This window comes from Geosmithia morbida (genome assembly GCF_012550715.1).
Source record: "Geosmithia morbida isolate 1262 chromosome Unknown scaffold_12, whole genome shotgun sequence".
In the NCBI taxonomy this organism is placed as follows: domain Eukaryota; kingdom Fungi; phylum Ascomycota; class Sordariomycetes; order Hypocreales; family Bionectriaceae; genus Geosmithia; species Geosmithia morbida.
In genome coordinates this window covers 603068-625279 of record NW_023336199.1, presented here as the reverse complement: position 1 = coordinate 625279, position 22212 = coordinate 603068, and the positions used below count along the sequence as shown (strand labels likewise).

The 22212-nt window shown below is 53.1% G+C and overlaps 5 protein-coding genes across 5 annotated transcripts; 2 read left to right on the top strand and 3 right to left on the bottom strand.

Annotated features, from left to right (window-relative positions):
* Window positions 1-1047: 1047 nt before the first annotated feature.
* Window positions 1048-3467, top strand: GMORB2_2264 (uncharacterized protein; the record flags this gene model as incomplete). Its single annotated transcript, XM_035464244.1, has 4 exons — window positions 1048-1265; window positions 1356-2954; window positions 3020-3103; window positions 3179-3467. 4 exons carry the CDS (start codon window positions 1048-1050, stop codon window positions 3465-3467), a joined length of 2190 nt encoding a protein of 729 aa, XP_035319954.1.
* An 825-nt stretch (window positions 3468-4292) lies between these two features.
* On the bottom strand, window positions 4293-5389 carry GMORB2_2263 (Conserved hypothetical, protein; the record flags this gene model as incomplete). Its single annotated transcript, XM_035464243.1, has 2 exons — window positions 4293-4916; window positions 5030-5389. 2 exons carry the CDS (start codon window positions 5387-5389, stop codon window positions 4293-4295), a joined length of 984 nt encoding a protein of 327 aa, XP_035319953.1.
* Window positions 5390-5731: 342 nt separating this feature from the next.
* Window positions 5732-6898, bottom strand: GMORB2_2262 (Bucentaur or craniofacial development; the record flags this gene model as incomplete). The annotated part of the gene is made up of 2 exons (XM_035464242.1): window positions 5732-6458; window positions 6567-6898. The coding sequence occupies 2 exons, from the start codon at window positions 6896-6898 to the stop codon at window positions 5732-5734; spliced, it is 1059 nt and encodes a 352-aa protein (XP_035319952.1).
* Window positions 6899-10336: 3438 nt separating this feature from the next.
* Window positions 10337-11246, bottom strand: GMORB2_2261 (uncharacterized protein; the record flags this gene model as incomplete). Its single annotated transcript, XM_035464241.1, has 3 exons — window positions 10337-10698; window positions 10964-11023; window positions 11093-11246. 3 exons carry the CDS (start codon window positions 11244-11246, stop codon window positions 10337-10339), a joined length of 576 nt encoding a protein of 191 aa, XP_035319951.1.
* A 2151-nt stretch (window positions 11247-13397) lies between these two features.
* GMORB2_2260 (Multicopper oxidase with three cupredoxin domains) lies at window positions 13398-15196 on the top strand (the record flags this gene model as incomplete). Its single annotated transcript, XM_035464240.1, has 2 exons — window positions 13398-14307; window positions 14394-15196. The coding sequence occupies 2 exons, from the start codon at window positions 13398-13400 to the stop codon at window positions 15194-15196; spliced, it is 1713 nt and encodes a 570-aa protein (XP_035319950.1).
* Between the last annotated feature and the right edge of the window lie 7016 nt (window positions 15197-22212).

Below are 22212 nucleotides of genomic sequence, written 5' to 3'. Positions count from 1 at the left end.
ATTCTTTCCCTCTATCCCCTCTCTTCCTCCCTTTCTTTTCTCTTCTCTATATCATCTGTTTGCCAGGAGCCTGTTGCTCATACCGCGCGACTGTTGTTCTCTTTTTCTTTCTTTCTCTTCTTTCTCATTCTTTCTTCCATTCATCAAGATCAATTCCCGAGCGGACCCCCCCTTTCCCCCCCCTTTTGTTTCCTCTTTGTCGGGCATCAGGCACAAGGCGCGGCTACATCTGTACTGGTATTAACCGCCCGCCGCCCCCTCTTCTCTCCACCCCCTTCATTCTCAACCCAGAAAAAGGACCAAAACGCGACCCGTCGCACAAAACCCTCTCTTGTCCAGGTTGTTTTGCTTCTACCCTTGCCTGCCCGCGCGTTCGAAAGAGGGACTTTATAGGAGAAGATTCTCGGGGAATGTTTGCTTCGTCTTGAGCTGTCTTATTTTTTCCCTTCTTTTGCCATATTATTTATTTTCTTCCAAACCTGTTGCTGCTCGAAACGTTTAATTCCTACGTCGATCCTGCACACATATACACACGCACACACACGAGACCTTGGTCCGTCGCCACAAAACCTCGACACATCCCACACCTCGGGACAGGATACTTTTCGACCACCACATACGCAGCACCTTGAGGGTGTTCTGGTCTTACCAAACTCTCCAGCATCTCGGTCTGAGAAGAACAACACTCCAGAAGCAAACGACTGGGTCGCTTGCAAAACGCGTTTCGACCGCAACAACAACATTCCCTCTCAAGTCAGATAATTCAGAGCCGGACTCGAATTATTCTCTTCATCGTCGCAGCAGCAGTCGTCCGTCGACGCGCACATATAGCTACAGGAAGGCAGTGCCCTCCGTTCGTTCCTACCTTCGCCAAGTTTCAAATTTGAAAAGAGCGCCATTGACCTGCCGACCTGCCTATCGCTTCAACCGACAATATTTCTCCTCGACGCGTGCGTGTCGCTCGACACAGGGAGATATCCCTCTCTTCACAACATCATCCCGGTTGATCCGTTTTAAGCACCTCCACCCGACAAACGCCAAAACACAATGTACCCCCAAAATGCGGCCATGGCTGCCCAGAAGCCAGAGACGTTCATGCTCAGCACTGAGGCCCAGCAGGCTCTGCCTCACGATGCTCAGGTTGCTCTGAACCAGGTTGACAACCTCAAGTACTTTCTCATCTCCGCTCCCGTCGACTGGTCTCCCGATCAGTACATTCGCCGATTTCTGCTGCCTACTGGCGAGTACGTTTCGTGCGTTCTGTGGTAAGTCTTCTATCCTGGCACCTGACCATGCCGCCGCGGACGCCCATCAGACAGGCGCAACCCCGAGCCTCGTTGCTGACTCCTCGCCAGGAACAATCTTTTTCACATCTCTGGAACTGATATTGTTCGATGCCTCTCCTTCCGCTTCCAGGCCTTTGGCCGTCCTGTTAAGAACTCGAAAAAGTTTGAGGAGGGCATCTTTTCCGACTTGCGGAACCTTAAGTCGGGGACCGACGCCTCCCTTGAGGAGCCCAAGAGCCCCTTCCTCGACTTCCTCTACAAGAACAACTGCATCCGTACCCAGAAGAAGCAAAAGGTCTTTTACTGGTACAGTGTTCCCCACGACCGCCTCTTCCTCGACGCCCTCGAGAGGGACCTGAAGCGCGAAAAGATGGGCCAGGACGCCACCACCGTCGCCGTCAGCGAGCCCGCCCTGTCCTTCCAATACGACTCGTCGCAGTCGCTGTATGAGCAGTTGACCAAGGCCCAGCAGGCCAACTCGTCGTCCTTCAACGCTCAGCAGGGCCCTCCCCCCGGCTTCGCCCAGAGCCAGAGCTCTTCTCCCGTCATGCGCTCCATGGACTCGATGCCTCCCCCGACTATGATGCCGCACTCGATGTCCATGGGCTCCTCCATGGCCCAACCCATGTCCCACTCCATGAACCAGTCCATGGCCCAGCCCATGTCACAGTCGATGCCCCAGTCGATGCCCCCTTTGACTGACGGGATGGATGCAATGGCACCATACGGAGCCATGTCGATGATGCCCGCCATGACGCAGCAGGTTCACCAGGTCAAGCGCGAGGCTGACTATGGCCGCGTGCACTACAACCAGAACGGTATTCCTATCGTCCATGGCCATCAGCGACACTCCTCCATGCCTGCCTACGGACTCGAGTACTCGCCTGCCCCCTCTTACGTCTCGTCCCAGTACGAGGACTACAGCACCCGCGGCATGTCGTTTGAACCCATGACGCCTCCGCAGCACGGCCTTGGCCTCTCGGCTGAGCCGGCCTACATTGCCAACGAGGAGACCGGCCTGTACTCGGCTCTGCCCGATAACATTTCCAACATGCACGGCCTGCACAGCATGGTCCACCTGCCCCCGTCGACCATGGGCGGCAACCCCATGAGCCGTGCGTATGGCGCCCATAATGCCTACTCCGTAACCGAAGGCTCGCCGACGTACAAGCAGAGGAGGCGGCGTTCATCCATAACTTCATCCATGTCGGCTATGCCCCCAAGCCACAACGCCACCCACAGGCCCTCGGACCTGAGAAGATCCATCTCCGTCTCGGTTGGCCCCGTCGCCGAGGGAGACGAGTCTGCCGAGAACTCGCCGCCCGGCCTGTCCTACAGCGCCTCGGGTGTCTCCATGTCCAGCCAGCAGCCCAAAGATCTCATGGACATGTCGAGGAACGGAACTCCCCTTTCGGCCGTCGAGGGCAGCCCATCCCTGAACCCCATGACCCTCCAGAAGGACTACAGCCAGATGGGCGGGGAGGATGTCTCGGCCGACAGTAACCAGCAGCAGTCTGAGCCTCGCCGCCCCGGTCCCGGTGTCAACGGCGCCGTTCGCCGTGCTCGCTCCGCCACGGTCATGGAGCTGGGTCCCTACCCCCAGAAGTCGCACTCGTGTCCTATCCCCAGCTGTGGTCGTCTCTTCAAGAGATTGGAGCACCTCAAGCGGTATGGCCTACCCGACCTGATCCCCCCCCCCGGCGCTGACGATTGCTAACTCCTTTTCGTCATAGCCACGTCCGTACCCACACCCAGGAGAGGCCTTACATCTGCCCGTCCTGTAACAAGGCCTTCTCTCGTTCAGACAACCTTGCCCAGTATGTCTTCTTACCCTCGCTCCTCACACCCGACACCATCATCGTTCATTGCGCATGCATTCTGACCACTCACAGGCACAAGCGCACGCACGAGCGCGAGGATGCGGGCGAGACTGCATTCAATATTGAGGGCGAAGAGGAGGAAGACTTCTCTGGCGAGGACCACCTCGGATCTCTGGAGGAGGCGTCGCCGTCTTCCGATAGTGCCTACGTGACGGGGTCCTTCAACTCGAGCGCCACTGGCGGCCTGGCCCCGTCCGTGTCCATCACTTCTAGCCAGCCCTACGGCAGCAACAGTCTGCAGACGCTCAGCATGCCCATGACTGTCAGCCAACCGGACCCTGTCAACGCCGGTGGCATGTAGGCGTTGGTTTTAATGATGGTATGCTCTGAGACGCAGCCTGTCCAATTTTGAACCTCACGGCCCTCCCCCACGCGAGCATGATTTTTTTCTTCTCTACCCCCTTATTACGTGTCTATACAGCACATACACACACACACACACACACTTTCCTTTCAATTCTTAATTTCCTAGTCTCTTTTTTTATCTTACCCCTACTACCCAGCTACTTCTTCTTTTGCCTATAACGTTATTTTATTCATTTATTCATCTCATTTCTCATTATATGTCTTGGGGCGTTTGCCAGAGACAAGTTTTTGTTGGCCACATTCAGGAGGGAGGATGGTGAATTCTTTTTGGAATACGACATGCGCTTCTGAAAAGAAACGTGTTTTACTCATTTGTTCGTCTCGCTGTTGCTTTATTTCTTCTTTATATCCGGACTGATGGTCCTTTTGGGCACTAGCCCGTCAATTCTTCTTTCTACACTGGTTGGAAATACAATAAACGAAAACAAATAAAAATAAAAAACAATGAATATTCCTGGATGGCAGTTAAATCAAGTGATGATGGCGAGGAAGGAGTGAATTGGTGTGTTTGGGTATTAATATTTGGTTGATATGATATATTCGTATATGTGTATGGATTTGTATGGATTTGTATGTATATTTGGAGAGTTTGTGTTATATCGTAATTGATGTGATGTGATGGATGCAATTTTGAGATTGATGGCATGCATCTTTTGGAGTTTTTGGTATATTGCGACGTCTTTTTTTTTTTTGGGGGGGGGGGGGAGGGAAAGAGGGGTTTTGGTATACATACGATATGTCATACTGTTAGTTGCGATGATCAACGTCTCCTCTTGCCACGTCCGCCCCTTCCGCCCCTGCCAAAGGCATCCCTCGAATTCTCAATACTCTTGACGGCATTCTCATCGAGACGTAGCTCGGCACCCCTGAACCTCCCCATACCAGGTCTATGAACATCGACATCTCTGTTCCCGCCGCCACCGCCGCCGGCTCCTCTCCTCCTCTTGTTATGGATGCTGCTACCGTTCGGTCCGGAAGATGAGTTGGACGGCCTCTCGAGGATGATTCCATTCTCACGAGCCTCCCGCCTGCGCTTGGCCTCCTTGGCGGCGCCGGACGCGACGATACCCTTGCGTATGCTCATGGGCATGCTCTCCTGGGTCAGGATGGACAGCTTGGACCCCAGAGCCTGGATGCGCAGGTCCGTCGCCTTCTGACGGATCCGGCCCGACATGAAGGGCCGGGGGGGGCCGTCCGAGCTGCGGGAGGTGGATGCGGAAGTGGATGCCGAGGATATGGCGGTTGGGTTTAGGAGGTGGGACTCTGATAGTAGACGGCGGAGCTCGAGGTCCTGCGCTAAGAGGGTCGGGGCGTCTTCGGGGAGTGTCTTTGCTGGTTTTGCCGATGCTTGCGTCGTTCTTGTTGTGTCGGTGTCGGGTTCGGTCTGGGAGGGGGGCTTGGAGGACTTTACACGTTCAATTGTGAGTATTGATGGCTGTAAATAAGACTAGAACAGAACAGAGAGAAATGGAGAGAGAGAGAGAGAGAGAATAATACCATGAATTTTCTCAAGTCACGTTTAGACATTGTTTCCGCCGACTTGACCGTCGATGAATGATCCACCACCTGGACAGGCTCGTCCTCCGACTCCGAGTCCAACTCTGAATTATCCTCCTCGTCCCCGGATATATCTGACCGTCTGTCTCGGTCGTCATCGGACAGACCACCCCATTCGTCTGCGACGTCGGAATCCGCGACGTCAGAGTCTGCAGCCTTCTCGTCCGACTCGACACCGACACAGTCGTCTGCGCCCCCGGTGTCGTCTATGGGGGCGAACTGCGCTTCAAAGTGTCGACGGAAGATTTCCTCGACGTCGGATGGGATTTCCCCCGGGGGTGATTTACGTTTGGGAGGCATTGTGGTTGGTGGTTGGTGGTGAAGGTGTGTGTGTGTGTATGTGAGATGATGAAGTGAAGTCGGTGTTTTGAACTTTTTTTTTTCTTCCTTTTCGGCGCAGAATGTACGAAGTATCATTCTTGTCAGGTAGATAGGTCTATCTGCCCCACTACATCACCACCACACCACCACAGAGACAATCAGAGCAAAAGTTTGTGAGAATCTGGAATTCGTCATCTACCATTTGATATCATATTTTCCTCATGTTTCTATTATATATACACTCTTAAAGAATTCAGGTGCCATTTTTTTAGACCCCCCGCCCAAAAAAAAAAAAAAAAAAACACAATGCTGTAGTCATCTTCAAACCCTCCCCGCCATCCTAGCCTTCCAAGCACCCTCCTCCCTACGCGCCTCACTCCTGGCCAGAAAGTCCTCTCGGGAAGCATACGAGTCCTTCGCCCGGCCAGCCAGCTCGAGCTCGTCCTTGATACCCTCCTTGTCCACAAATCCGGCCCAGTCCATGCGACTCTTCTCCACCGTGTTGAGCTTCTTGGCCTGCTGCTGCTGTTGGGCCTCGCGGCGGGCTTGCATCCTGGCCGACACGCTGAGGTTCAGATCCGTCCTGTGGTGGGTGTGCGCCTGGTCCGTCGACGGTGGGGGGAGGGGCTCGAAGGCGGATCGGAAGGCTCGTTTCGTCGCGCGGCGGGCGGGTAGGCTATCGCCGCTCCCACTCCCGTCTTGATCATCTGCGTCTGCGTCTGCGTCTGCGCCCGCCTCCCTCGCCTTCTGCGCAAAGTACAGACCTGCTTCGGCGCTGTCGCGGGGTACCATCTTCTCCTCCGTGTGGACTTTTCCGGCGAAAGTATAGGTTCGACGGATACGTACGAGATCGGACGGAGGCTTGGACCGCTGCTCTTCTCTCGGCTCGGGCACGAGCTCGGACTCGGCCTCTCCCGGCTCGGCGGAGTCGGTGGTGATGACGGTGTTGGGGGCCGTGATGGGCTTGCCGGATAGCATCTGCGCCCATACCGCGTCGACGTCGATGGTCACCGGCCCGGTAACGGCTGCTACTCTGCGCTCCTCCTTTCTATCACCTTTTGTTAGTGATCTGCGCTGTGCGGGACGATTGCATAGGAACTTCTGTCTATAATATGAGAAAGGGGGAGGGGAAGGAAGGGGAAAGAGAAGGACATACTCGGCTGCGCGTTGTCGTCGCGTCTTGATCAGCCCACCTTGACCACCGTCGTCGTCGTCGCCATCGTCATTCTCGGCCTTGCTCTTCTTCTTGTTCCTCTTCTCTCCCTTCTTGATAATAGTCTCGTCGCCCGAATTATCGTAGCCCGCGTCATCGTCGTGGTCCTGCTTCTTCGGCTTCTGTTGGCCGATGGCTACCGTCTCATCTTCAGAGTCTGATGCGTCGTCGTCGTCGTCGTCGTCGTCGGCCGGTACTGCGTCGGGTGCGAAATCCGAGTCTTGAGAGGAGAGGTAGTCATCTTCTTCATCTTGATCTGGTGATTGTGCAGACATTCCGAGTCATTGGAGGACGGCAGGCAAGGCGCCGGCGTCTTTGGATGATATTATCCGTCTGGTGGCCTGTATGTAGGGGGATGAGCAAGCTTGAGCAAGTTGAGAGATCAAGAAGTATTACTAAGCATCCTCTTCCCACGGAATCAGTTCGGTTTGGTGGGTCGCGCCGCCAAAAGCCGAAGAAAAAAAACGGACATCATAAGTATATTACTACTGCACACACTCATATGTAAGAAGCCTTTGCCTTTTGTTAATGGTACGACGCTTCATTCGATTGAATGTTCCATTCTATCCCACTCCCACCGCCAAGGCCGAATGTCCAGGCTCAGATGAAAGATGGAGATCCCAGATCTTGGTGGCGCGGGAAGGGCGTAAGAAAGAAAAAAAAAAAGGACCGAGGAAAAGGGGATGGACTCTGTTCATAAAATATACAACTCCCCGTACATGTGTTCCTGTTTGCGAACACGCATACCTGTATATGGAAGACGGAGCGCATCGGAGATGAAGAATAAGAAAAGGAAAAGAATAAAAGGAGAGAGAAAAACAAGGAAAGATGCGGCACCCAAGATTGCATGACTAAGCAACCAGAGGCCGCTGCCGCAGACTGACATCTGTACGCCCGTAGATAGCTTCATAGTTAGATTTCCTTCCTTTCCGATCAATCGAGCACCGAGACACGCACTCATCGTCCCAGAACGTATCTCGTATCCGCAGGCAGAGACCACTGTATACACGTCTACGGGCCACCGCGTGCTGTCGCCAGAAAGAAGCGCAAGAAGCGCGAGAAGCGCAAGAAGCACAGAGAAAAGAAAAGCCATAGGGTAAGATAGAGTCAGGAACTGGTATCGATATTCGGTAGAAGGCGATCAACATTTCAACATTGCTAGACTAGAAAGCCAGAAAGCCATCTACAACTGGACGCTCCGTCATACTACCATGTTACTACTATCAGTACAGATTACAGATTACTGCAGTTAACGATATCGACCATTGTATTCTGTAATCCCTCTTCCCCCGGCCCCCCGGCCCCCCCCATATTACTAGTTCGCATGCTAGGAGTCTAGTCGTTTACGATCAAGAGCAGCGGCAACTCAACAGCAACTCGGATTTTTTTCTTCTCTGAAGAAAAACTCCAAAGAAGAAGAAAAAAGCAAGAACGGCACGATACCATGTCTTCTTCTTTTCCACCCCCCCCCCCTTGCTCCGTACTCCCATCACCTCTGGGTTCGTGTCCCGTACCCGTTACCCGGCACCTCGTACTCGAGAATTTCCACAGCTTACGCGGCCTCTTATCCTGCGGTGCCCGCTCCCCCTATCAGAGAACCCGACCGTCTGAGAGAGAGAAATCGCACAGCAACTATTGGCGAGCAAGCCTGCATTCACCGGTAGATGGAGTGTAATAATTTAAGCAGAAGTATGTGTGCGCGTATATATGCATGTATTTCTAAACTACACCTATGCATGTATTCCCCAACTACACCGTTAGTCGACCCCGGTGAGGCTGCGAGGTGACCAATATCTCCAGTCCCCATCTAGCATATTCCCAACCGTACGCCCCCATCTCCCCGCCCCCTCAACACCCCAAGGCGTCATCCCGTATTCCTTAAATTATGGAGGAGACAAGGTTGCGAGAGAGAGAGAGAGAGAAGAGAGAATAGACGCTGAGTTTACGGCACTTTCCACTCCGGTTCGAGTACCGATCGAGCAGCCTTTTGCCCGGTATCACATTCTGGTGATGCAAGGGCAGTCTTCTTGGCAGAGATTCGTCTTGGCAAAGGTTAGAAGGGGAAAAAAAAAAGAAGAGAGAATACGGCTTTCGAGGCTCGTGTGCCTTTTCTTCTCCTTCTCCTTCTTCCTCTTCTCCATCGTGAACTACGTGGGTGGCCTGTGTACTGTTTGAGAGTCGCCCAGTACGTGACTTGGCGCCAAGATTGCTTGTCCTATAATACGACGTAATACCTGCCTTTTATCGTACAGTACGTACCTCCATCCCTTACGCGGTACACGTAGCATTATATTATCATGATGCTGGTGCTATAGTAGGTAGTAATCGGGGGGAAGATTCTTCCATACTTTGTCCGTGATATCAGCATCCTCAGCTCTTCTTCTCCACAACTTCAGTTCTATTAATGGCGGACGCGTGGCGAGGCACCTCTGTGATATTGGATTATGCAGATACCCATGGCGTACGTGCGAGGATGGAATGATTGATCTATTGATGGCGGCACTGCTTCCTCCATGTGCGAGTGCATGCATCGGCATCTGATAGTCTCCTCTCCTCCAATATTTCGATATCTGCACCGCTCGTACTCGTTAAACAGATGTGCGGCGAGAGCAATACCGCGGATGCATCTCCCTGCTACGCCGCGCTCGTATCATCGAGAAAACCGGTAGTAGCGGTACAGACAAGATGTATGCAAGGTGCAGTTACGTCGCCCTATGTACAGTGTTTACAGGGAGATCTTCTTCTTCTTCTCCTCTCCTCAACAACGTTGCATCTGTGACCTGCCCTCCCATGTGTGATTAACATGTACGGAGTATTAACTGTGACAGGCGGCCGATGCTACGCTGTAGTTGCATCAGCCTTCAGCTGAAGCGCCATGGATGGAGGGTCCTTGTCCATGTCGTATCGGTGTCAGATGTATTACGTCAATATGCGGATGGGCATTCTCTACTCTTCCGAGGGCACAGGGTAGTTTGGAATCATGAGTTCTTTGCTCCCAGTTGTGTTGAAGGATGTTGTTGCGGACTTTGCTACTATCTCGAACCCATCTGCCGAGATATATCACTTTGCTTATGTGTGCGTGTATGGTGTGCAGACGGATACGAGTGCGCTCGGCGTACGAACGGTCATGATTCCGTGTCAGGCCATGTAATTTAGAAATACCGGACATTTACATTATGGGGAATCATCGGAATCTTGGTCGTCCTGCATCTAGCGTCTATTACGATGTGATATCGAGTGCATGTATGTATGGAGTAATACGCACGGAGTGATACGTATGGAGAATGTATTATCGAAAATGTATCGAGCATGCGTGTGTTATGCATTGCGAGACATCAGAAAAACTTCACCCGAGACCGTAATCCGCATCTACAATTGTGTATGCATATGAACATCTCAGCGGATGGAGTACGCAATGCATGCCTGTGTATGTATGTGTATATATATCTGTCTGAGTAAATAAAAAAACGAGAGAGGAATCTGGTCCGTGAAGCGATGTTGATGAGACCAAAAAAAAAAAAGAACGATCCAGACAAGAGAGGTAAAAACGAGACTATTTTTTTGTGCTTTCCTTTTTTTTCTTCTTTATATGTGCGTAACAATGCATCCAGGCTTAAACATTCTTGTGTGAAGAAAGGGGTGGTGGGCTATACACAGGAGGGGAAGGGAGGGGCCGAGAACTACATTCAATGTATGTATCCGTCTTGAACGAATCAAGCTTCTTCGTTGGAAGGGGCAGAGGTCCTCAAGGAGAGCGTGATGAGACCTTCGGTGCTGTCGACGGTGTCGTTCCACTGCAGCTTGTAGACACCATCGGTGTCGCTGGGCGCGGCGTACCAGAGCATGTTCATGGTGCCGTTCGATTCGATCCCGACAAAGGAACCGTACCTGCTCCACTCGTCGGTGATGAGATCAGTCGAGTTGGTCGAGTTGGAGCTCGCGAACCGGACCGTGTGCGAGGACGAGCTCGGAGAAGGGACGCCGAGCTTGAGATCGGCCCAGGTCGGGAGAGAGCTCGAGTTCAGGGCGGCAGTCGTGTTGGGAGACCCGGTCAGGACACCGCTGTCGGGAGTGACTGTATCGACACACGACGTTAATCATCGAAACAACGGTAGCTGACCAGCGTATTCCCTCCTCTTCCCCGGGGGACTACTGGTAGCAGTGCTGCCGCCTGGTGCGTAGTGACACCACTCTGTACACACCCCGTCAACTGACGAGAGAGCTGCGACGCTTGGCTACCGGCAACTCCTCACCCGGTCTGATGACCGGGGAAGAAGAGAGGAACGAGAGAGGCGAGGGAGGAGGATGGGAGCCCCAAGAGGAGGGAGGGTGCAACTTACAGATGACGGGGGCCAACTCATCGTTGTCGATAAGAGTGTGGTCACCGATGAAGGCATCCTCTGTGAAGAGAACGGAGAAGGTTAGAAAGATAGGATCAGAGTTTACAGACTATCCATCCATCTACTCACCACCAGCAGAGATGATGGGAAATCCGCCAATCTCGTCACCATAAGCGTAGATCTGAAACTTGTCGTCGTCAGAGGAAGAAGAAAAAGAAGAGCTGGAAGCAGCGACGAGGGTGGCAGCAGCCGCCAGGGTAAAGGTCCACATGACACTAGGCATTTTGGTTCTTTTTTTTTTTTTCTTCTCTGAAAAGATATGGAAGGAATGAGAGATCTCGAATAGTCGAGAGTAAGAAAGATGAAGGAGTGTGAGAGAGTCAAAGAAGGGCAAGGGGAAAACAGAACGAGAAGAATGAGATCAAGCCGGCTTTCTTCTTTTTTCCTGATTTTGAACCAAAGAGTGAGAGTGGTAGTAGTAGTTCCTCCAACTCAGCTCCCCAAGGTGGGCGAAGGATATTCCTAAATACTCCCCTCTATACGAAGAAAGATGACGCGGGAGTATGACTATCCTGTTGGAAGGATAGGTGAGAGGGGGGAGGTGCAAGAGCCGTAATGCCGGGCTTAGATCTTGGCATGGTGGGGTGCGGCCGCATGATGGAACCCAAATGTGGATATATATTGGGAAACGAAAGGTGGAAGAAAGGGGACAGGTGACCACAGGACCAGTTGCGCGTCATCCGTTTCTTTGTTTTGCGCAAGACACGGTGCAGGTCGGTGCGTGCGTGAGCGTGTGCATAGATGTGTTTATGGTCCAGGTGATGGTGGGTAGCATCGTTCCGGATGGGTTGCGTATGTGCGTGTGTATGTGTACGGGTATGTGTGCATGCTGCATAGGCTATAGTGGAAAAGAAGAAAAGAAGGGTGGTAGGATAATACGACGGAACATGGACAGCACAGCCCGTTGCATGCAGTTTCGACGGTCTATGCCGAACATGTCAAGTCGAAGCATACGTACTCACAAGGCTATGTGTCGTCGTGCACTCGCATGAACGAACGGAGGACCACGTTCTGCCCCTTGATTAGTCCTGGTTCCCCACCGGCATTGGGACGGACCTCTTTTCTTCATACCTCTCCTCTGTTGTTTCCCTCTCTTCTCTTCTCTTCTCTCTCTTCTTCCTCCGTGAGCGCTCCTACCTTCGGAGGTCACACAGGTCGCGGACCCCTAGATACTCCTTGGCAACGGCGGGACGGAAAAGAAATGTCCATTACGGAGTAGGTCTCTACGGTCATTGGTTCATACATCACATGGATGGCCTTGATTGATACCCCTGCTTCTCTGGAGTGGATACATCTCCGTCGGCCGTAACTTATAAGAGATCTCAGGTCAATATTTGGCCTGAGAAAGCGTACGTAAGTCTTGCTGAGGCCCCACATTGTGAGAACTGCATGTAAGTCTTTTTCTTTTCTTTTCTTTTTTTTTTCTATATTTATATCTGGTGTGTTTTAGATACCATTTTTCTTTGATATATATTAGATTGATTTATTGGGCATACTCTATTCTTCTCCGTCTTCTCCCAGCTGTGGCTTTGACAAATGACATCCTTTTCTTTGGTTCACCCCATTATCAGAATAGTTTTAAGCATATATATCATATATCCACGTAACCCAGCTGGAAGAAGGGGATTAGCAATGCGACCTCGACGGGCATTGTACTCGCCATCGGTCAAGGGCCTAGTTCCTGACAAGATGCGTTCCTGGTTTGCGAACCGAAGTAGGACGGGGCTGCGCACTACGCACGACCTGTGCTCGTATGGAGTTTTGATAGGACTGCAAAGGGTAGAGGCAATGCCGACTATCCCCTCCCCCTAGTACGACGCGTACAATGCCGTAGAATGGCGCGTGCACGGGGGAGACTCCGTCTCTGTGGATTCAGCAGAGGGGGGAGAGAGGGGAGAGGTGAGAGGGAGGCTAGGCATCGGTAGTTCGTCTCGCGTGGTGGGACCCTTCCCCCCCAAAGGGGTTTGATACGGCCCATGTTCGTGTATGTAGTCGATGGAGGCACGGATAACTGGCACCTTGGCGTGTAAGCGAACGGCCTCGTGATTTCTCTCCACGACCTACGGGTACGCCTCTCTTGCTACCGAGCGGTCTACCCTCATCTCAATACAAAAGGCTCGTCATCCCTCCTCTCGTCGAGGTTTGAACTTTGGAATACCATCCTCAGTCTCAAGCTTGATTCCAAGCCAGCATTCTTTCCCGGGGTTTCTCTCTCTGCCTCTCTCCTTCTTCTTCTCTGCACTTCTTCTCTCCAGTCTTTTACTGTATATACACATACACACACACACACACACATACACACACACATTCCCTATCTATCTATCCATCTCCTTCCTTTACACTCCTTCCATTCCCTATCATACTTTCATTCACCATGAAGAAGTCTCTCTCCTTCAGCCTGATGGCCCTCTGCCAGGCCATGGCAGTCCTTGCCTCCCCCTCCTTCATGTCCCTTGGATCGGAGAAGCGTGCGACCACCTGCAGTGGTAACACGGCCAGCACGAGGTCCCAGTGGTGTGACTACTCGATAGACACGAACTACTACAACGAGGTCGTGGACACGGGAGTGACGCGCGAGTACTGGTTCGAGCTGACGGACGTGACCGTGGCTCCGGACGGTGTGTCGAGGACGGCCATGGCCGTCAACGGCTCGATCCCGGGCCCGACCATCTTCGCCGACTGGGGCGACACCGTGACGGTGCACGTCACCAACAAGCTGACCACGTCCAACAATGGCACCAGCATCCACTGGCACGGCATCCGCCAGAACTACACCAACCAGTACGACGGCGTCTCCTCCATCACCCAGTGCCCCATCGCCCCCGGCGAGAGCCTCGACTACACCTGGAAGGCCACCCAGTACGGGTCCACCTGGTACCACTCCCACTTCGCCCTCCAGGCCTGGCAGGGCGTCTTTGGCGGCATCATCATCAACGGCCCCGCCACCGCCAACTACGATGAGGACCTGGGCATAGTCCTCCTCACCGACTGGGACCACCAGACCGTCGACGAGCTGTGGGAATCGGCCGAGACCAACGGCCCGCCCACCCTCGACACCGGTCTCATCAACGGCACGAACGTCTGGACCGACGAGGACGGCAACACCGCCGGCTCCCGCCTCAACGTCACCTTCACCGAGGGCACCTCGTACCGCATGAGGCTGGTCAACGGTGCCGTCGACACCCACTTCAAGTTCAGCATCGACAACCACACCTTGCAGGTCATCGCCTCCGACCTTGTCCCCATCGAGCCTTACAACACTACTTCCCTCAACCTCGGAATGGGTACGTTTCATAACCAAGAGGGAAAAAAGGAGGAGAAAGGAGAGAAGAGTACACGCAAGCTAATCCGAACCGCGACACGCAAACAGGCCAGAGGTACGACATCATCGTCACGGCCGACCAGGCCGACGTGGCCGACAGCTTCTGGATGCGCGCCATCCCCCAGTCTGCCTGCTCGGACAACGACAACGCCGATGACATCAGGGGCATCGTCTACTACGGAGACAGCACCGCCACCCCCTCGACCACCGGCCACGACTACACCGACAGCTGCGACGACGAGACGGCCAACATCACGCCCCACGTCTCCGAGACCATCTCCGACGCTGACTGGACCAAGCTGTCCGAGGCCACCGTCGGTACCAACGACGAAGGCCTGTTCAGGTGGTACCTCAACAGCACCACCATGCTGGTCAACTGGGCCGACCCCACGCTCCTGTCCATCGTCGACGGCAGCACCGACTGGTCCTCGTCCGAGGCCATCATCGAGCTCGACACGGCCGACAAGTGGGTTTACTTCGTCGTCGAGACCACCCTGGCCGTCCCCCACCCCATCCACCTCCACGGTCACGACTTCTTCGTCCTCGCCCAGGGCACCGGCACCTACTCCTCCTCCACCACCCTCAACACATCCAACCCGCCCCGCCGCGACACCGCCATGCTCCCCGCCTCCGGCCACCTCGTCATGGCCTGGAAGACGGACAACCCCGGCGCCTGGCTCATGCACTGCCACATCGGATGGCACACATCCGAGGGCTTCGGCGTCCAGTTCATCGAGCGTCAATCCGAGATCCTCGGCATCACCACCGACACCTACGTCCAGGATGTCTGCACTACCTGGTCAGAGTTTCAGGAGACCTACACCATCGAGCAGGATGACTCTGGCATCTAAAGGCCATCGTTCCTCTTGTCTTTTTCCATTTCATTCTCTGACCAATCTGCTTGCATCTGTCTTTTTTTTGTCTTGTTTTTTTTTGTTCACTTTCCTTTCAAGTCATTTTTATCGTCAAGTCACGGCTATTGTCTTTATATCGCAAAACACACATACACTCGTTTATGTACATATACGCGCACAGATTTACTGCGTAGAGAGAGGCGGGAGGGTTTCCTCCAGTTCACGTTACGTCCAATATACTCATTGGTATAAACACCTGTCCTTTTTCCTCATGATTGATAATCTCCTCCATAAAAGCCTCTCTCTCTCGAAAAAAAAAAAAAAATTCAGAATATAACTCTCTTGCGCAAAGCAACCCGTTTATTTCATACATATATAGCGCATCATTTCTCAAGCAGTGCGAATTCAAGCCTGATGTTGACATGACTGCTTGCGCAGCATCAACAACTTTCAAGCCGTCGATTCAAAGTTATAGTTGCAGGTATAGGGACTAGAGCTTTGATTCGAGCTTCAATCGCGATCCGTCGCCTGCCAGGATTTTACTATTAGGAATTCATCAGGATTGATTGGCGAGCACAATGTCTATCCAAGTGCCTTGGCACACGCACTTGAAAAAGTCTTGGCGGGCGAGATTCCCCCCTAGCTACTATGTACCTTGTTGCTTGTACACGCGCAGCTTGGCATCGATTGATTGTAAGCGAACAACTACCGTACCGTTCGTTCTATCTGTAACGCGGGGCGATGTATAGTCCTGATGTGTAATATCGGTCTGACAGCAGGTGATGATATGTCGACTTTCAACTCCTGCGACTCTGCGCGGATCTGAAGAGAGCATTGCCTGATCCTCAGCGTAGAGATGAATATTCTGGTAACGTGTACCTGTGGACATAGCGCTACGATGACTTATAATCCGGTATAGTTTCCGGATCACGCACTTGTAAGTCGTCGTCAGACTGATGACGCGGACTCAGACTCGGCACCATTGCCTAGAGGCCAGGCACTACGGCGACAATGTGCTGATCGTATGCCCTGCATAGAGCTTATACTGGTCGAGCGAGATCCATAATGGTTCGCAGGTTGGGCAAGAAAAAGGAAATAAAAGAAGAAGAAGAGACGTGGCGGAGCATGTTCGCGCGGCCCCTCGAGCTAACGCTTTGGGCCAACACGAGGAAAGAGGAAAGTGTGCAGAAGATGATGCCAGAAACAAGCTATCGGATCGGCTTCTCCATCCAGGTTCGTCTTCGTCTTTTACTATGGGCCGTTTCACTGAGAGGAGGACAAGAAGGAAGATGACACGGCTCCCTCCCGCGATCCAGCGACCCCGCTTCACGATGCCGTCTATGCGGTCTATGCCGCCTATGACAGTCCGTGACCTTCGATGGCGCAGCCTACCATACTCCGCTGAGATTTCCTGTCTGTGCTCCCACCTGACTAACCGAGGTGACGGCTGTCATCGGGGAAACCATACGGTACTCTCCCAGGCACATTCGCCCCCGACTAGATAAGCCACTCCGCATCAGCCGAAGCAATACTGACGAGAAAGGTAGGAAGGGGGGAGGAAGCCCACTCGGTAGGACTAAGAGCCCCGATGTGCAGGTTCAGGAAAGGTGCTCCGAGACGTTGTGGAAAGGATTGATGCGGACCCCCGTGGCTATACGGAGTAGTCCATGTCACTGACGGGGAAAGTGAAGGTGGCGGAGAGATCACCGAACAAGAGATGAGATCATTGGTTATGAGTCACGGGACACCCTTTTGAGATTGTAACTACAGAGAACACATAGAGGGTGGGACAGGTTGAGGATGAATACAGCTACATTCCATCGTCATCGTCTAGACCTCGTTTTCTTCACATAATCTACCCTACGTCCCTGACTGACCGTGTCACGGCCAGTCAGGGCTGTAATCCGTAGAAACGACAAGATTTGCCCCCGGCTTTAGCTGGAGCCGACATGTCAAGTCACTGTAAATTTGCTACCCTACACTAGGGCCAAAATTGGCCTTGTCCACATCCGGGTCAGGACTCAGGTTGTCCTCAATATATTGGCATCAATCCGAGGCCCCCGGAACAGCTGCGATCGAGAAACAAGTTCGGGAGGTACACCGCGAGAGTGCCCCATATTGCTGCGGATGTCTGCTCAAACTGGTCGCATTCCGTCTCTATGACAGAGCTCCACGAATCTCTGGCCTGTTGATCGTGGATGTGGTAGATGATCTATTCCGGGATACTGCTTGGGAAATCTCCGAGACCTACGAGACACTCGATAGCCACTGGGAGGACTTGAATACGCCCGACTAGTCCAGGCACGGCCTGAACATGGATGATGTGAACCAGATTCCGTACCAGCTCTACTCAAAAGTACGCATTCTTCACTTCACCGCTGTTGTCGGGAAACCTTGATCATGCGACACGGAAGCACTGGGCGGCGTCCGGGATGGGGCGCATCCTCTTCTATATGCGCCGTGTGCTTATCAGCGATCGTTGGTGCTGGATATGTGTCCTGCTGGAATCGTTGAACATGTTTGTCGGAATGTCCGTTCCATAGCAGATGCTGGATCCATTCATAAATATACATCTACAGACCTCCCCGAATTCTCTCTCGCCCGAGTGACCACCTCGTCCGCCGATGCAGTCTGCCTATGCCAACACCGATAAATGATATCCGCACACGGGACACTAAGAAGAGGCGGGAAATCGCGAACCCTAAACTGATCCATGATATTCCGGCTAGACATGTCCTCGAAGGGAGCGACGCCCGTGACGATGAGATATATCGTTGATCCGAGACCGGAAATGTCATTCTCTAGTCTAGGCGGATACCACCTATACTTCGGGTTCGTGTATCTCACCCCGGACCGGATGTCAGCTGGTGATCCCTCGATAGGTGACCGGCTGAAGTCGTAGATCCTGAGTTGTAGGCATACATCCAGCAAGAGGTTGTAAGGCCCGACGTCGCAGTGCACGATTTCTGCTGTGTGCAGGAAATAGATCGCTTCGGCCGCCTAGCTTATCCATTTGGGTCTCTAGTTGAGGGGGATATCTAGATGATTGATGATGTGCCCGTGTCCGGGGCCTCGACGAGTAGGCCGTCGTACCAGTCCCGGTTCGAGGCTTATAGGAAGATTAGGGTCAACAGTACGCCGGAACACACATGTCTCGCCCAGGCTGTACAGATCTACCGAGATTCGGATATAAGAACCCGTCTGCCCCCCTCCGCCACCGTGAAGAACCGCACTGCATCCCAGCGTCAACTCTCTGCATGGACGACTTCTTCGCACAAGTGCGCAGGATGCTCATCAATGATGCGGCGGCGGCGGGGCCAGTCAGACACAGGGTCTTGGCTGAGCGGATCCGTGTCGAGCCGGACGGGACGTGGAGTGCCGTGACAGAGCAGGATGCCGACGACGACGACGAGGTCTGATCAGGAGGAGGATACAAGGGATGGTTCTTATGCTACCAATGCTTCTGGGAGGCGTGATTCTTCTTTTGCACCCGACGACGTTGAATGTTGGCAGCCGCGCAGTCATTCGCAAGTCGATTGCGGAGACTGTCCCATCCAAACATTGATAAACCGAACAATCCTCGGCCATTGTAATTTGGTGGAGCCAAGCAGTCACGAATCTTGCGGCGCAAGGGCCCGGAGAGTGAGCCGCGGTAGCCTCCCTCACGGCGCGAGTCGAGAGGAGAAAAGGGGTAGGAACGCACGACCGTGGCAGGAGACAGCGAAGAGAGCGAAGCCATCGATTAGAATGGTATAATGAAGAGAAGGACTCTTCGCCCTCCCTACGGAACCACAAGGTAACCTTTTGTGACGCAACACGTAACAGTTATCGTGAGCTGAACAGGATGCTGCGGTATCAGCTCATGATTTGCCACAGGTCAAGTGAACGCACTCGTCTCAACTCTCCGAACCGCTTCTCCTGCCCAACACACTCGTGCATGCAACTCTGGTAGATCTGGCAGCTCAACTGATACAGACTCTGCTCGAGAGATGCATATGCCTGCCCTCTCGAGCCCTCTTCGTCCTCGGAGGAGAACACGCAGGTATTTCGTGTAGCTGTACTCCTGTATAATTACAATCCGGGATGATTTGTGACTGATCTATATCTCATCCTCGCGAGGGAGAGCAACCAAGACAGCATGCTCCGCACATGTACCGGCGGGAACTGGCTATGGACATGCGCAAGCAGGTTTCTCGTCCCGTTTACCGTCCCCTCGCATCAATTCTAGAAGCCCCTGCCCCGTGTGCCGTTTACCTGAGTCGTACGGCAACTTGAATTTCCCATGCGTCTCCCATCATTTCGTCTGATAAGCCTTATTGCTAGTCAGAGGCCTAGCCCCTGACGAGGCAGACTGGATGGATCCTTTCCTATTCAGCCCGACCCCCCTGAGTGAGCCCAAGCCATGGAAGCAAATGATCACAGATGATGCCCGTTCGCGCTCTAGAACGCCCAAGGGTTGGGACTGTCCGACTTGCAGCCGCAAAGCAGCATGCTAGTATACGGGTTTCCGAGCAGGATCGAATTTCCCGTACGCTACGCTGAGCCACCGGTAGTCGTAACCACGGGTCATTGCCATCCAAGCTGTCAGACGTGGCAAAATGCACCCATGCAGCCGTCTACCCGCACGGGTCTCCGGCAGCCCAAGCACCTGCCGACCAGGGCTCCCGGAGCATCATGGCCCTGGACCAAATGCTGGCCGTACATCCTTGCTTGCTAGTAGATAGTAGCTGGCAAGAGGCCGCGAAAGCACTTGTCGATCCCACGATGGCGACATTCCCAACCCGGATGAACTGTACATGAATAGTAATACTACAGTGTGAGAAGTTGGGACGTCTGTCCAGAGTTCTGACGCGCGTTCTCCATGTCTACGACTTGGCTTCTTTTTTCCGCAAGATCCTGGTGCACTGTGATCCGTCATAATACTGGCTGCACGACTATGTCAATGACGTTTCCGACAGCTGGATTCAAAGGGACGAAAAAAGAAAGGAGAAGTTAGCGTTGTTGTGCCGCGGATACGATTGATGGCATGGAGTCTGGTACCCTCCAAATTCATACGCGCGTCTCTCTCTCTTCACTTCTCGCTTTGACTCTTTTGTAGAATCCATGTGGAAATGACGCCTTACCTGTACATGCAGCCCAAAGCTACGGTGTACGAGTACATTGTACACGAGTTGCACCTAAACGGTCACGACCGATGTCATTTGAGGTTTCCCTTCAAAGCTCTGACTGATCCGGAAAGACAATCTCCACTGTTTATGTGTTCTGCCATAGAATCCATGTGCTTCTATGCAGTCTTGTTGGTGGTCTTTCTTTTTTTTCCCACATGGGGGCGGTGGCATTACGTGTTTCCTGCCCCTGATCTTCCTTCTGGATTCCCAGTTGAGGAAACCTGGTAGGTTGATCCGATGTTCTCATTGCTCAGCAGTCCGCCGATTGATCCGACAATGCCAAACTTGTGGAGCTTGGGCAAGCCGGGGTTGTCTCTGAAGTGCCGGGAATATCCCACCTTGTCCCCCGCCTCCTCGCCCATAATGCTCGTCTTTGCGAGCTTGTGCGTAGGGAGTCTGTACGGAGATGCCCCGGAATGCTTACCCATACGACGCTCTATTCGCGGCCGCTCATTGTGGTGCACTGCAGCTAGCAAGGGGATCGAGACGTCAATATAAGTCTTGACGAGAGGTGCCAAGGTGTCACTTTGTTCCCACTCGTTATGCCATTCCTCCTGGTGACTTGGCTGCATAAAAATACGCCGTATAGACAATATGCATATTGCCTCTTCCTTCACCCTTCCGCTTTCTCTCTCCAGGTTTGGTCCCTGGCGCAACATGCAGAACATGCTTGAGAGAGTTTCAGCAGTTGAATACAGTCTTCTATGGTACGAGTGTGAAGGCAATGTAGAAACAGACGCTTCGACCCCAGCTCTAGGGTATACTTCTATTACGCTTGATCGTGAGATCAAAGACTGGAGTCGTCGTACGTGGCAGGCGTAATGAAAGAGTGATGAGAGGAGTATAATAACATCAGCTGTGATTTGTCAATCAGGCGCACCGCAGATCCCTGATGGTCGTCCATCTGAGCTATGGGGGCTTCTTCATTCAGCAGCTGCGCTGCGGCTGTCTCACAATGTTCCTTCGCTCTTCTCTCTCTTCCCTCCCACCCCGGTCCGAGGCCCTGGAGCGACGCGTAAGTGGGACACGCACGATTCACGATCCGGCCATCCCCACACGTTTCCCACCTGCTTCCACTCCATTGGTCTCTACTTACATGTCGAGATGACTAGTCTTGAATAAGGAATCGTGAAATTGATGGTTGGATCAAACAATATGGCCTACTTACGTGTTACCTAGGGATCAGCGCACTTTGCCAGTCTATTCTCCGAGAGGCTTAATCAGAGAGTAATACTGCATGGGGACCAACCTCCCCCTGTCCCTCCTCAATGATGTGCCGTGGAGATCCACAAGGCATTACGACTACTGTTCATTGCCGCCTGCCAACTATGGGCCATGGCCGGAGACCATGGCCGGAGACTGCGCGAGCTTGGCAGGGGCCCAGTCTATGACTGAGTAATACAGGCAGTAGTTGTTGACATGACGATGAATTCGAGAGAGTTCCGTGATATCAATCACGACATTGGTTAACTTGAACGATTGATGGGATATAAAGAGGCCAGGTCTCTCTCGCTTTCCTTCATCTCATCCCATCAACATCACTCACAACAACAACAACAACAACAACAACAACAACAACATCAACAACAACAGCCTACAGACAGCAACTGCTTTTCCCCCAAAGCCTAATACCTTTCTTCCAACCACCATCATGCACTCCAAGACCGTTATCGCCTTTGCGGCCATGATCCTGTCGGCTGTCGCCGCACCTCCTCAGGCTCCTCCGTCAGGTGTCTTGTCCTCTCTTCTCCCTAAGCCCACGGGAGCTGACATCCTTCCTCCCCCGCCTCACAAGGCCGAGCGTGGCGACGTTCCTCCTCCTCCCCCTGCTGGTGCCGCTCCTCC